At 42.7% G+C, this 15,411-nt stretch overlaps 1 protein-coding gene across 1 annotated transcript in view; it reads right to left on the bottom strand.

Annotated features, from left to right (window-relative positions):
* cachd1 (cache domain containing 1) overlaps positions 1 to 15,411 on the bottom strand; it is a gene marked incomplete at its 5' end in the record, with an annotated part of 79,763 nt that overhangs the window by 43,822 nt on the left and 20,530 nt on the right. Inside the window, 2 exons of the mRNA XM_079575621.1 lie at positions 1,031 to 1,179; positions 5,640 to 5,702. Coding sequence (XP_079431747.1) covers positions 1,031 to 1,179; positions 5,640 to 5,702 — 212 coding nt within the window. The remainder of the gene's footprint in view (positions 1 to 1,030; positions 1,180 to 5,639; positions 5,703 to 15,411) is intronic.

Raw genomic sequence — 15,411 nt, 5'->3', positions numbered from 1 at the left:
ATGCTTTCTGATTAATATATAATCAAGTAAAACTGACAATTAATCACTTCAACATGAAGATTTTGTCCTTTATTTAAAACATAATTTGGTGCTGTTTTCCGTTTGGGAGGATAGGAGCACGAGCAGCTAAATCTGTGGAGCTTCAAATGCATGTCACAATCACATTCTGCAGGAGCCAAAAATATATATGAAAGAGCAGTGTGCGTTCTGACTCCCTCGGGATCTGCTTTTGAAGTTCTGGATCTATCCGCTTCACTCCGGCATGTCGAACCTCGTCACTATCCCCAGAACCTCCTCACCTCATCCAGCCGAATATCAATGCTTCTATATTCTGTGCCGCTTTAAGAACGAATTAGGAAACATGGCTGTATGTGGTTATTTTTGGATTAGTTTGTCCACTAATTAAACTACTTTCTCAGCGCCACAACATACAGATAGAGTGGCATGTCTGGGGGAAAGCAGGTATTTTTCAGAGAGTATTTGGCAGACAGGGAGGCAGTCACATCTACAGGTGGCGGCGTCCCCGATGTCGGCCAGAGTACAAAGGGAAAACACGGTGACCTTGGGCTTGTGAAGTTCAAAAAGAGGAACCGCAGCGACCGGGTACACAGGCTGATAAAGGTGGAGAGAGGAGGAGGAGGAGGAGGAGGATGATGAGGGGGAGCGAGAGAGAGATTGGGACGGAGCGAGAGAAAGAGGAGAGGAAAGAGACAGCTGTGCTTCTGTAGATTACAACTCGAAAGCAACACTTTCTCTCCCAGCACGGCTTTGAACTGGGTTTTCAGCCTGCTGCATTCAGGGACACGCTAAAATGTTTGTAGTCTCATATAGAACCGACAGCCTGGTTTTACTATGGAATGCATTTGGCACAGAATATTGAAAGCTTAACATTTACAGTTGATCATGTTTTTCCTTCTTTCCGCCCACAAGAATGTGTGTTTTTTTTTTTACATCTACCAGCAGAAAATGATGCGATTAAGCCACGGCTATGAGGAAAGGTAAAAAAGCAAAACAAAAAAAACAGACGTACTCCATCATGGAGGCGGGGATGGAGCAGCAGTCCTGGATGGCGGTGAGCGGGGAGGTGAGGTGAGCCGTGTACGACGCCTCCACCACCTGCTTGTTCCTGTTCACCACGTCCAGGTAGCGGTTGAACTTCTCGCGGATCTTTTTGGCCAGCTGCACAGAAGAGAACACGGGCAGGCGGTTAATGCAAGTGTGAGACATGCTGTTTGTGCTTAAGACTCCTTGAAGGCTGTGCGTGTAGCCATGTGCACGACAATAACAACTCCACATGAGTGTCCTCGAACGGCACAAGAACAAGTGTGTAGACAGACTGGAGGGTTCAGTCACTGAGCTCGAACTTCTTCTTGAAGCGGCACAAATCAGAACTTCATTAGGGTTTGGAAATGAGAAAGTGCTTTTCTGTTTAATAAAAGTGTCGATATCATTCTGCTCTCTGGTTAGATAAAGTGTGTAATGTGTAAATCTTGTGAAGTACTTTTATTATTGTGAATAAGTCAACATAACAGTTGAGTTCCAGAGACACAAAAAATAAAATTAAAATCTTACCGGTATGTCACGTTATGTATAAAAGCTGGTAAACATGTAGTTGACTTTTTTTTGTTTTCTTAGATGTGTTAAAAATGTGCACAGTGAGTGAAATAGACATTTTTAGAATATTTCTTCAAAATCAGTTTGCCATGTGAATCAAATAAAGAGGAACCTACACTGCAGAACGTCATTTTGAAATAAGCAAAATGTTCTTACAAGTCAATACAATACAAGTCAATGTGTCCTTGATTTGAGTAACTCATTTCAAGAAATCGGTCCATTCGGCAAGATTTTTACACTTACTGTATTACTGTGACTTCCGGACTATAAGCCGCTACTTTTTTCCCCACGCTTTGAACCTCGCGACTTACACATAGGTGCGCCAAATTTATACATTTTTATGGTCACACTGAATATCGCGTCATGTGTCACCCTATTGCTGTCTTCCTTCACCTTTGTGTTGACTGTACACTGGAGCGGGGGCAGCAGGGTGACATATTATGAAGGGTCCAGCGATGCATAGGTATAAAGCCGGCCTCGAGCGACCCAGTGCAGAGCAGCTTCAAACACTGGGAAACTCACGAGCGTGTGCGCAAACATCCCGAGGGGGGGCAGCTCTAAACACGGCCCACTCCCGAGGAGGAGTCGCTGTGCGGGCAGCGCTTTGGCTTCACTGAAGACACGCGTGTTTAAAGGGACTATACAGAGCTCAAAAATATTAAAAGCATGTATTTTCCTCCCCCTACATGTTCCAGAAATGTCCTGATGTGTAGAATGAGCTCAGACCTGTTCACCACAACTGCCTCTAAAATCCTGCACTGTCACTTAAAAAGGTGTTAATTCGGGTCCGAAGTGCCGTCATGCACGAGCTTAAGAAGGTGCAGTTACACGTATGACCTAAGGTGGCAGTAGTGAATGAGAATATAATGGCCAACTTGCATCTAACCCCTTTAAAGAATAATATAATCGAGGTTCTTAACACACTTTTAACTTTTAAAGTTCTGGTAAATGTTGCCGAACAGAAGGCCACCATTCTCTTGGAAAATTTGAGAGAGAAAAAGTCCAGTATTTCCAGCACTGATGGCGCTTCTAATGTAATGCGCTTGGAACAGCGTATGTTATTTGTGCGGGCTACATTCAGGGGCGCTCAATAGTCCAGAATAATCGGTAAGAAAAATATATTATTGTGCTCAAAATCAAATAAAAAGATCCAAATTTTGTCAAAAAATGTCTTAAAACAGTTGTTCTATCTTTCTTAAACAGCTGTTTTATCTTTATTTAAGTGTAAAAACCTTGCCTTGTGGACAGAGTTACTCAAATCAAGGAGAAATTGACTTATTTCAACAAAATGTCAGTTATTTATATTACTTTTTGGGGTCTGCAATCAAACTTATAAACGGCAGAATGTGGAATGGTTGAAATGACTTTGTACAGAATTCCATTAATTTGATTATAGGGGTGCTGTGGCAATAAAGTCATCCGCAGTAACTAGACCCCGTTTGTTCCTACCCCATAATTACCGGCTTGTACAAAAGGGCTTTGATTGAAACCAGAAACAGGGAAATGCACCACGACCCGCTGACCGCTCCTGCAGTCATCAGACAGACCAGTGCTCTTATTAGACCTTCCACCGGGGCCCGAAGCATAGCCCGGCCGACTACCTCCACGCACCACAACACACCATGCAGCTCCCCCACAGCCCGGCCACAATCAGGCACTGTAGGCCCCGGTATTAAAAAGCCCAAGTCAAAGGGTGGTGTGTTGAGCTCACGAGTGTTCCCGCAGCGGGAGGCGGGGAGCACAGGAGGGAGAGCGGTTCCACGGGGCAAAGGAAAGGACTTAAGTAACGGCGACTTAATGGGAAACAAGAAGCGAGCGGCTCTGAGAAGTCTTAGGTTTAGGTTTCGGGCCGTCGCTGTGCGGCTAATGCCAGTCAGACCAACTTCTGCTGAGCGCATTAGTCATGCCACTTTCAACTACCTTCAACAAAGTGGATGTGGAATATATAGAGTATGATGGGGCATTTAGAAGAACTGGGGGTTTGATGGATTGCTCACTACTTCAAGTTAATGAGCTCATGACCAAATGCAAACTTAGGAACATTTATAGAAAACTAGTGCTGAATGACGGTGTGAGGAAGGACGGGAATTCTGGTGCAACATTTGCTTCTTTTGTGCAGCTCCTCCGGCCCTGGTTTGTCCCCAACCAACCTAAGGAATAACGGAGGCCTATTGTCTAAAATTACGGTTTGGAAAAGGCGTATAAAAAAACAATAAAACATGTGCACATCTAACAGGTAAGGAGGATAAATATTCCCTGAGTGCACCAGAGCGAGGTCACTTCGAGTGGCCCCAGAAGAGCTTGTCCTGTAAGCAGTTTGGAACAGCAGAAGAAATGGATATTGCCGCTGCGGTGAGGTTTGAGATTTATGTTTGAAAAAAAAAAATCAAGATTCGCATTGTCGAGCACTTTTTAAAAATCCCCAGGGGCATAAACATTTGTGGGAAAGTATAACATAAACAACTAATTCAAGGCTTCAGACATCTAAACTACAGGGTTGGGAGGTTCTACTGTATACACAACGGGCACATTTGTAAGCAGAGAGGACATTGCATAACATAAATAACTGCTCTTTCAGTTGATCCATATCGTTGATTGCGCATTTTGCTTCCCGATGAGGTTACAGCACTGTGGTCATTATTCATCCATATTTTTTCCATTTCTCGTTTACTCCGCGGCGGAAAAGCATGGCCTGAACCAGAGATCCCCGGCATTAGAAAGGGACAGATGTGCGCCTGTCTGAATAATGAATATATAGAGAGGGGAACTCATCTCCAGCAGCTCTTCATGTCCACTACTGCAGCCCTCTTCTTACCCAGCAGTCCCTCGCCTAATGGGGCTTTGGCTCAGAGACACGGCCCTCTGCCCAGGGAGAGGCAGAACCATTCCAGCGCTGTCATCTTAATTAATTTAGGGCCTGCTGAGGCCAAAATGTATGGGCACTTTGTGAGCTAGGGCTGCATCACCGGCTCAGAAATGGAAAAAGTATGGAAGCTGGTGGTGGTGAAGGGTACTGAAATTTAAATTGTGTTTTGAGTGGTTGCATTTAATGAAACACTAAGGCTGTTTTTGTTTGGGAAATACAGTCTATATTCTCTTCAAATCCAAGTTCAGCATATTTCAGTCTCCTCACAAGCGTAATTGCTCCAGAGCAGGCTTAAAATGTGCTCTGTGAAGTAAAAAAGCTAATCTAATTTGACTGTCAATACTGAAAAACGGGAAGCACCCTTTGTGAAGCATTGTGTGCGGCCCGGCCTATACTCTACATCCACTCACGCATGCAAGAGGGCACAGATGGATACAGAAACAGAATCACGGTCTCGGGAGAAATGCAAACAAACATAAACTTGTCTGTTGTCGCTGGCGGCTGTTTACCATTTTGCGGTTTATTGTCACTCTTCCAAGATCCCTGACGCTTGAGTGAGGAGCATTCTGGGACACACACACACACAGTTCCTTTGATTTATCGGACCAATTTCTCAATCCGCAGCTAAAATGTCAAACATGTTAACGCCTTAATAATCTCCGAGCAAGTTTAGGTGAAAAAATAGTGATTACTTCTTTAGATAATTTTCAGCAAAATCTAAAGACTCCATGATGAAAGTTTAGCGTTGACAAGGTTAGGCGGTCAATATAATCTTGTTTCTTCGATCAACACTGTCTTTGATCTCTACAAAAATTTGAAGCTAAACTGCCCTAAACGAAGCACTGCCGGTGCACTTGCGGTTTGTCGTAATTCCTATTCCTGGCATAAACCGGTGAATCTTCCAAAACTAGCCCATCACCTCTTATTCTGACTGCAGCTTTCACTGCGAGTGTGCAGAGCGGATGGAAAAACAGACAGGCGGCTTCAAAGCCAATGAGACAGCAGCTGTAGAATTTTAATAAAGCTTTTTTTTTTTTTCTCCCTCACTCTGATGGTTCCTACTGCTCGCGTCTGTGTATTTGTTTGCGGCTAAACAGCAACACAAGCAGACACCCTCCATGGCCCGCATCCTCACAGATCAGACAGCTTTTGAACTCACCTGCTGCACTTCTGTCTCCCCGTTTGACGTCTTCTCCGTGTACACGAACGAGTTGTAAATCCGCTGCAGAGAAAGAGAGGCAGTGAGGATGTTGTAAAATGAGTATGAACAATTATCTTGGGTTGATAAACATTATGGAAATCTCAGGATAATGCACAACCTCTTAAAATAATTTCTCATAAAAATAGAAAAGTCGGTAACACTTTATAATAACTACACCTTATTTAGCCTTAAAGGGATATTTCAAGATTTTTGACATAGGGCTTCATTTCCTTGTTATCCAGAGTGTTGTTGATTTCTGGTGTGTTTGGCTGAGGCCAGCGAGACATGCTAGTGGGGTTTATTTCCTCGGAAAAGTGCAGGAGTAGTCCTGTAAAATGTGTAGTCGGACCCACTCACGCCTGGCCTCTGTTGCTTTGACTCTGGCAGGAGTGCGGCGCACGCTGATGTGTTGATGGGACACTGACAGAGATCCTCTCTGCAGTGAGAGGATGGCTCACTCTGACCTAGCCTGATGTCAGTCGTAGCTCGTCTTTGGTCGTACAATGGGTCAGTGTTAATTTCGTCGACTAAAATATTTAGTCTTAATTTTAGTCAAAGTGATATTTTTGTGACTAAAATTGGACTAAAACTTAATTAAAAGTCTAGACTAAAGACTAAAATGTCCAGATATTTTAGTCGACTAAAACAAGACTAAATAAAAATGAAAAGGAGAGACTAAAATCATCCAAACTTCTACTGACCGTCTGAAAGAGCCTCATATCATTTAAATTCACTGCCAAATGAACAGGTTTATGCTTTATTCATGTGGAGCAGCTCCACTAAGTCGAGGACCTGGATTAAATATGATTATAATGAATGTTTTCAATGCAAAGTCGACTAAATTAGTCTTAAATTTAGTCGACTAAATTGACGTGCAATTTTAGTCGACAAATCTCGACTAAAATTAAATTACATTTTAGTCAAAAGACTAAGACTAAAACTAAAATATAATATGTTGTCAAAATTAACACTGCAATGGGTATATATATAAAATATTTGTCCCCGTTTCACTGTACGACCTAAGACCTGCGATTTTCAGCTACGACCTAAGATTTTCCCCACGATGAGTGATGGCTCGTCGTAGACAACCAAAATCGGGCGGTGTACACCCGCCTTAACTAGTAGTATTAACTATTCAACAATCAATAAGTGAAGTATGTGAAGAACTATTCATTACGAGTTAAGAATTAACTGTAAATGAGTAATCAAGTAGTGTTAGTCACACTTAACTAATGTGTTGATGAATTAACTGTTAATTCATCATTTATTAAGGCTAAATTAGATGCAGTTATTATAAAGCGTTGCCAAAAAGTCATTTGGTAGTATTTCAAATATGACAGAGTATGATTGATCCAATTACAATGCCAAACCACAGCCCGCTTACAAACACCGCACACTCTGAACATGAGTCACCTGGCCCGGTCCTACAGTCATCCATAACACGAGCACAAACCTCAAGGTGATGCTAAATTTCCCTGCTCGGCCCAGCCTGTAGTGCTTTTCAAACTCCGTGATTGATATTGTTCAGTCAAAGCAAAACACGGCTGTGCATTAGGCATGGAGAGAGTGAGTCCTAGAGTGACCTCAGTCCTGCCCCGACCCAGAACCCCCCCTTTTCAAGAGCAGCCGCCGTCCACACGCATACAAGCCTCCTGGGTCCATTTCGGATAAATATCCCCCCGCGCATGTCAAACGGTCGCGCCGCTATGAGTCGGCTGCAAACGGACTAAAGCTAATGTTTGTATTGAGGCAGCAGGTAGGCAGGTGTCCCCCCCCCCATAAGCTGCCCCACTGCGCACAAAGCCCTTAATTGCCTGGTTCCACGCGGTAGACATTTCCTGCTACCTGTCTACACCTTTTGTTCGACACATTCCAGAGGACGGCAATTACCTACAATGCACCACATGCTGCGAACCGGCCTTGATCTCCCATTGCCAGCTGGAACCAGATTGCTTTGATTTTTTTATATATATATTTGCAGTGCACCCACAGGTTTTTATAATCCATACATGCTGCACTCAGTTCTTATGTGAAAAATTAACTCTTTTCTTATCTTCTTCAAAAAACATACATCTCACAAATGAAAGGAGACTGTATACAAACATAGATACAATGGCGTCTTTAGCGCCATAATTACCCCCATTAGGCTCCCACTCCAGTAGATGAAGTATCAAATGGACTGTCCTAAAATTCAATGAAGTTTAATGTGGCCTGGCATGGACCACAAAGCAGCGCGAACAGTCGCCTTCAGACGGATTGTAACGACACACTCTCCAGAAAAATCCAGATGCAGGTGGTCACATTAATGACAGAAGAACCTTTGAAACTTTTTATGACGCTGATAACGTGAAATCGCATGCAGAATGTGTGGAGAAACAAAAACTACAAAAGTCAAAATCTGAGTTACACTACACGAATATTCATTTTTCACTTTCGAATCCTCCTGATGCTAAATGCGAACGCTGGTTTGTTCACACATGACGTTGCTCACATAAAGCTACCCTACCGAAGATAAAGTTCATACTATTTTTGCTAGAATAGTTTTCCCCATCATTGTATATGCCATACAAACAAAAGCTATGACATGAGATCTTGGAAAATTGTAAATTACTTTGATCAATTTTCTGATTGAAAACTTGAGTACGTTATTTAAAGGAATAGGCCACCGTTTTTACATACTGAGATATGTTCTTACCTTAGCTTTGACGAGTTATTTAGGACCTGTCTGATCTTCACCCGTGCCTTCAGTCACGTAAACACAGCGCAGACGGCGTTAGCATTTAGCCTCTCCCCCTCTCCTCTATAGCTCCAAAACAGGTCAAGATAGAAGCTACCAAGCTCTTCCATGTTTACCCTATTTAGATATGGTTACGTGAAGTGTTCCACTACAAGGTATAATTACACAAAATTAAACAATGTGGATTTTCTAAGCGGATAAAAGGGGGGACTATATTGTATGGCGTAATAATACCAGGAGTAGTTCGAAATCCGCGCACTAATCTTCACTTTACTGTGCAGATGCCAAATTACTCCTGGTATTATTACGCCTTACATTATAGTCCCCCCTTTTATCCGCTTAGAAAATCCACATTGTTTAATTTTGTGTAATTATACTTTGTAGTGGAACACTTCACGTGACCATATTTAAATAGGGAAAACGTGGAAGAGCTTGGTAGCTTCTATCTTGACCTGTTTTGGAGCTATAGAGGAGAGAGGGAGAGGCTAAATGCTAACGCCGTCTGCGCTGTGTTTACGTGACTGAAGGCACGGGTGAAGATCAGACAGGTCCTAAAGAACTCGTCAAAGCTAAGGTAAGAACATATCTCAGTATGTAAAAACGCTGGCCTATTCCTTTAACAGCTTGCAACAACTTGCCGCTGCTATTTGGGAATGCAGAAGCTAAACATATTACAACATGCCTTACGTTTATCTATGCCAATCACTAATTAAAAAAATAGAGATATTTCTAAAAGTCAAACAAGTGCACAGACTGTGAGCAGCTCCGGGGCAACAACTACAACCGCTGCTACCACTGGGTTTCTAAGATCCTCATCGGATAGTGACTTTTTTTGTGTTTTTTAAAATCCAGAATAAAGATGCCTTGAATTCAGCTGCCACCACAGTGATCATGACCAAAGAACCTCTGAAGCACAAACGTCCTCATGAACGGCCCCAGTGGCCGTGCACAGTGCGCGAGAGAGTGGAGCGCTGTTGTTGATTAGGTTGCAGGTTAGCCGATGTTCCCCCGGCGCCTGCAGTGTTTGTTGTTGCAGCTCTGTGGTTTTCACAGCTATGGGGCAGGCGCAGAGGAATGCCTGGCCCCGAAACCTGAGAGGACTGAGCCTGTCAGGGCCACTGTGGACCCGCGGCCTCCCATGACCTATAATCAAACACGGGTGCAGACACACACACACATGCAAACCAATAGAGAGGAGAAAGGACCGTGAAAGTCAGAGAGACGCTCTGAAGGCGGGTAAGACAAATACAGGAGGAACTTGATACGCAGAAATGTGTTCTTAGATTTCACAAGCGAGGCTTCTGCAAACACGTCCAAATCAAATACATGTTCGTTGATAACAATTGTAATGTTGATGTATCCAGGTAGCAAAGCAGTGGCGGCAAAAGAGCTTTAGGCTATTTCTTTAGTTGTGTAAAAATACAAAAACTACTGGCCAAATATTACTCCAATAAATTAAAATTCTAATTATTGTTCTCAGTCTAATCATTAAGTGAAAAGACTAAGGAATTGAAAGTAGAAAAAAGACAAATTCAGGACAAAACGGTTTTCTCGTTCTTGAGATTGTTCATAAGGTGTGCATTTTTGGGGTTTTAAAATCAACAAAACACATGGCCAGTGTTTCAGTCGTGTTTTCGTCCCTTTTTGCGTTCCTTTATTGTTGTGTTTTTGTAGTTTTTTTTGTCACTTTTTTGCTGTGTTATTGTTGCTTCTCTGGCACGTACTTGTCATTCTTTTGATGCTTTTTCCAATAAGTTTTTCTTTAGATTATGGTCAGGCCAAACTGGAGAAAATGTGCTTGGTTTCCGGTAGTTCCTGACCACCTCTGTAAGTTTAATTTTGGTTTTGTTTTGGGTTTTGAGATGATATCCAGAAAGCCGAATGAGCCCTACGCTTTGGGCCAATGGATAATAAAAAAAAAAACAGTTTTCGATTGACATAACAGAACTCTCTGAAGAACAAAAAGCCCCAGCTCCTGCCCACAATCAAGTCCACATTAGAGCCTGCGCAGGGCTCCATTAGTCAAAGCTTGGTTCTGGAATTTTGGACTCGCTGATTGGAATAATGCTCTACTTTTACAACACAGAACTTCGGTGCAACAATCGCAGAGTATGATTGTTGGGGGGAACATAAAGATGATAAATGATTGTGCTACAGTAGGCGACTGATGACATGGAGAGGAGGCATCAGCGCCAAGTCACGATGGCACAGTCTAGGCTTCAAACTTGAGCCACTTATCGGCTGGCTCTCCACACCTTGACAAAAAGAGGTGTGTCAAAATCAACAAACTAGCCTTTCTAATTAAACTAGGCTTTTACTACATCGCTTGCCCATGAACCACCGGCAAGCCCCTTGAAATAGTTGGCATTCTTATCTTAAGCTGAGCAAAAAAAAGGCACTCAAACTGCGCCCACTGATCACAGAAGTCATGCCTTTGTCTCATCTGACTGGTTTAAACCCACCCGCCTCTGGGTTAATCTCTCCACGGCCGAGCGCCTCACAGGAATGACTCGAGCAGATCCTTTTCAAATGTTGGTAAATGTTAGTCTTAAGCTGTGGAAGCTATTTTGTAATTCATCATCTCATTTTACTTGAGCCATCCCACCATGATGAGAGGTCTTCCTTCAAATGTTTATAGTGCTCACAATGTACACTATGAACTGATGCTTCATTTTACGACATAAACCGCAAAACCTTTCAGACAAATTGCAATTAGAGATTTCTTTTTTGGGGGGCAGTCTACAGAAACAAACCACAAAGCGCACTGGGTCCTTGCGGATGGGCTCGTTTTAATTGGGGCAGCCTGTTGGGACGCCTCCGTCTGTCTCCAGGGGAAGCAATAAAGTCGCCCAAGAGCCTCTTCTCTTTTAAGTGACTCTTTCATTGTTAATGAAGCGGCGGGAAACCCAAACAGCGGACCGTCCGACAGACAGACAGACAGACGCACTTCCCCAAAACACAGGCTGAACACAAATAATAACCCTGGCTGCATATAGAGAAACGAGGACGCCGGAACTCAGAAGCGTGGAGAAGAAATCCGGCATACACGGCAGAGGGTTTAATAATTGTCGTGGCTGCCCTGTAATACAAGGCATTTCAGAAGGATTTCACCATTTATTGGAAGGCAAAAACAAATCACACTGGAGATCCACAGGCTCTTCTGCAGCTTTTATTCATTTACAGAATTGTATTTATGTTTTTGTCCTGAAAAGTATAGTAGTAATGGTATGGATGACTAGGCAGTATTGTACTGTTTTTCAACTTCAAAGGCCCAAAGGCACCAGGAGAGTCTATACCATCTTGCCTTAATCCCATCTCTTCGGTTGACTGATCAATGGTCAAAGATTTAACCAACGGTCACCGATATGAAATCTACAGCGAATACGAAAGCCTATCAATTGCGGAAAAGAGTGACATGTTTAGCATCACGCCACACACATGAATCCATGAGAGATTGAGTTACCATACATCTGACAAATCAAAAAACCCAAACTCCAGGGACCTTAGCTGGCTCTTCCTCCATGCGGCAGTCTTCTTTAGTACTTTATCCCTTGGCTTTCCCTCCCCCATCCCCTGCCCCCAGCCAACTCTCTGCTCATTGCACTACAAAGGGTTAGAGCTTGGCGAGCTTAGCCTCTGATGTGCATGTGCGCTGCTGCTGCTGCTGCTGCTGCTGCTGTGGCAGCTGCTTTCTTTTGCTTCCACCAAGAGAACCTTTGCAACGTCTCCATCCCTCCATCTTCCTATGCCATTACGTTTTCGCACCCGATGCTTCAAAGCGGAGTTGGCAAACAGTCTGCATTGCAAGAAAACTCCGAAATAATTGCGCCTAGGACACAGAGAGTGCTGAAGGATTGAAATGAGATACATAAGTTGTTGTTAAACGTGAGTGCAGAGATATGGAGCCCAGGAATACTTCGAAAAACAACAGGCAGCGATACCATTATTTGGGACAAATTACAGTGGCACAAAGTCATAAAGTAGCAAGCTCATATACTGTACATCACTGTTCCTGTGTCCCGAAGGAAGACACTTCAAATAAAAAAACAATACTGTATTAATAGTACAAAGTACTTTTCAGAATGTTGCTCCCTCCTTAAAAACACAGCAGGAGAAGTACTTCACTCAACCCATGTTTGAGTAATTCCATTTACTGGAAGTGTACCGTTTTGGACTTCATTCACTTCATTGAGTGAAACATAATTCAGGGAATTTTGAAATTCTGGCCAACACAGTACTTGCTCACAAACTGTATTTACAATAAGAACAGGGATGTCAAATTCATTTTGGGTGGTGGGCCGAAATTCAGCTCCCACGGGGGGTCGTGGGCCACATACGTACAGCGGAGGGGGGTAGTATTTGGCCGAAATCCAACAGAAAGTCTATGGGGAATTGACCAAATACTTTTTTTATAACATAAACTGAAAAATACTATTGAGAAAAAAAAATTCAACAAATGAATATCACGAGTTTCTCAAAGTGCTACATTGTAGTCATTATTCATTCACACTGACCATTTGCCACGTGGCTATAACGTGGTGTTTATATCCTGATCTCTTATGTCAGTGCCCTCTGCTGGACATGTGTGGAATTCTTGCCTTTATTTCAGCTGCCCCTAGTGGCTGGAATGAGCATTCTGGTTATGTCTTTAAAAATTCACAACTCAAGAATTGATGCTCTACAAGTCGCGGGCTGGATCAAATCATTGCACGGGCCGGAGCTGTGAGTTCAAGCCACAATTATGCATAACATCTCCACTTAAAACATGCAGAAGCAACAGACTATAAATAGGCGGAACAAAACCAACTTGGTCATACTAGATCTTAGTTTATACAGTCACAAAATGCGGGAATACTAGAACTAAATGAGGCTCCAGAAGGTCGGATACCAACCAAGTCACCATCCGTCCAAATTCCCAAACAAAGACAATGTACACCATCATGAAACGTGAAACACCCGACTACTCTCTGAAACTGAACCGTAGCTAATGAAGAGCGTTTCCATTTGAACCCAGGGAGACAAGTCGGTTAATTAAACGACTGGCTGTCAGTGTCGGCCAACTGCTTACCGCTGCATTTAGTAGGTGACGGGGTCAATTTGATTAGCTTCAATCTAACTAACGGACAACCTGAGGCAATGGCATATGAGCCGCAGCCCACACAGTCTGCAGCTGGCATTAGTGCACCGCGGCAGGAAAAAAAGACTTATTTCTGTGCGTCGCGTTGTCGTGTGTTTGGTTTCTATACAGTATATATTGTCTATTTGAGGCTGGTTCTTAGTTTGTGCAGAATGTCCTCATAAAAGCTGGCTGACAATGTTATATGGCTTGAAACTGTAATGGGAAAAACAGGCTGGATTCTCGACTGCACCGAGAAGTAAGAAGTGCACAGATACTTGTGTATACAGGGTTCACATTTGGCATGGATCGCGTACAACTGCTGAAGCGTGGTACAGCTACAGAACCTAAAGCCAATATAAAATAAACTTATTTTGACATCATCTTCATGTTTAAGCCCTCTAAAATAAAATAAAAAAAACACAAACAAATCAAAAGGTGCTGTGCCAGATATATTCCTGTTTTGAACACGCTTTTTATGGGCAATTCGCTACTTGCGCAATACCATAATGCATTGCGCCCTTGGGGGGTTCGCTGCTGTAAACAATATGGCGTTGTGAGCTGTCATCAAAGAGACTAATATTAATCTTCCAAATTCCATAAAAAAAAATCCAAATATCCAAAACCAAAGCTTAAGAAAATCTCTACCTTTTTATCGGATTTTGAAAAGTCAATCGGGGGAAAAAAGCTCCCGTTAACTTCGTGTGCAGTGCTTTGTAGTTCCGGATTACATTTCTGATTGTTGGAGCAATTACGAGCACAGCAGAAGGTGTTTGGCTGTAGCTTCACTCGCACTCAAAGGCCTCCAGGTCGTAGCTACCCTTAAGCCGCGCCTGCAAGCACTGTATCACACGAGTTGCAACTTACATCTGTGTCATTCTTTTTGGTGAAATGGTCCCACACACTTCATCCTCCTGACGTCTGTGTCTGATGTTTTGAAACACAAGTCGTGGAGTGAGCCATCCTCTCGCTGCAGAGAGGATCTCTGTGAAACGTCTCGACAACACATCAGTGCGCACCACACTGCCGCCAGAGTCACAGGCAGTAGAGGCCAGCAATGTGACATCAAAAAATTTCATAAGAAAAAAAAAATGGTACAGTGTACACCAGCCATAACCTCAAGAGTTCAGCCTGTAGCCTCTTTACTGTTCGTAATCTCATGAGTGTGCACTGCGCCCGCAAACCCAAACGCTGTGACCTCGTGCCAAATGTTTTTATTGGTTTATTAAGTACAAACAGGCGAGTTATGAAAACTTGATTGCGAGGGAATAGTCGACAACTATTTTAGTAATCGATTAATCGTTTTCTGGTTCACACAGACTCAAATAGAGCAAAAATGACATGAAAATGTAGTATTTTTGATGAAAACCTACTTTGTTTTTCATAGCAAGTGTATGTAGTACACTTTGTACATTGTAAATTTCATGAATATCTGTTTGTGTCTCATCCAATCAGAAGCAGAATTAGTGCCAAGAGCCTCCAACAAACATTTACTTTACGTTTACTCCATCAACACGTCCTCAAGCGGATCCACTCTAGCTTTATGTGATACAAAAATGGAAAAAAAATGTTCCTAAACCATTCATAGCCAAGCATCTAATCGATTAATCTTAATAATAGTCCATAGATTAATCGATTACAAAATAATTGTTAGTTGCAGCCCAAGAGGGTAGATAATTTGTTCACTTCACACAAAAAGATCTAACTGTAGTAGCGTTAAGTCCACTGTCTGTAATTTAGTGATCACTTTTTTTTTTCACTGACAACCGGTCATCAGTTAACATGGCTAATATGTGCTGTGTTTTCAGCAAGTGTAAAACCAGGAAGTAGCAACGCTGTGAAAACAAATAGCCTTTAGCAGAGGACTAGCTAAACAT

Source organism: Gobius niger, assembly GCF_951799975.1.
Source record: "Gobius niger genome assembly, chromosome: 17".
NCBI lineage: Eukaryota > Metazoa > Chordata > Actinopteri > Gobiiformes > Gobiidae > Gobius > Gobius niger.
The sequence above is the reverse complement of the archived record's forward strand: the minus strand, read 5'-3'. Positions and strand labels throughout refer to the sequence as shown.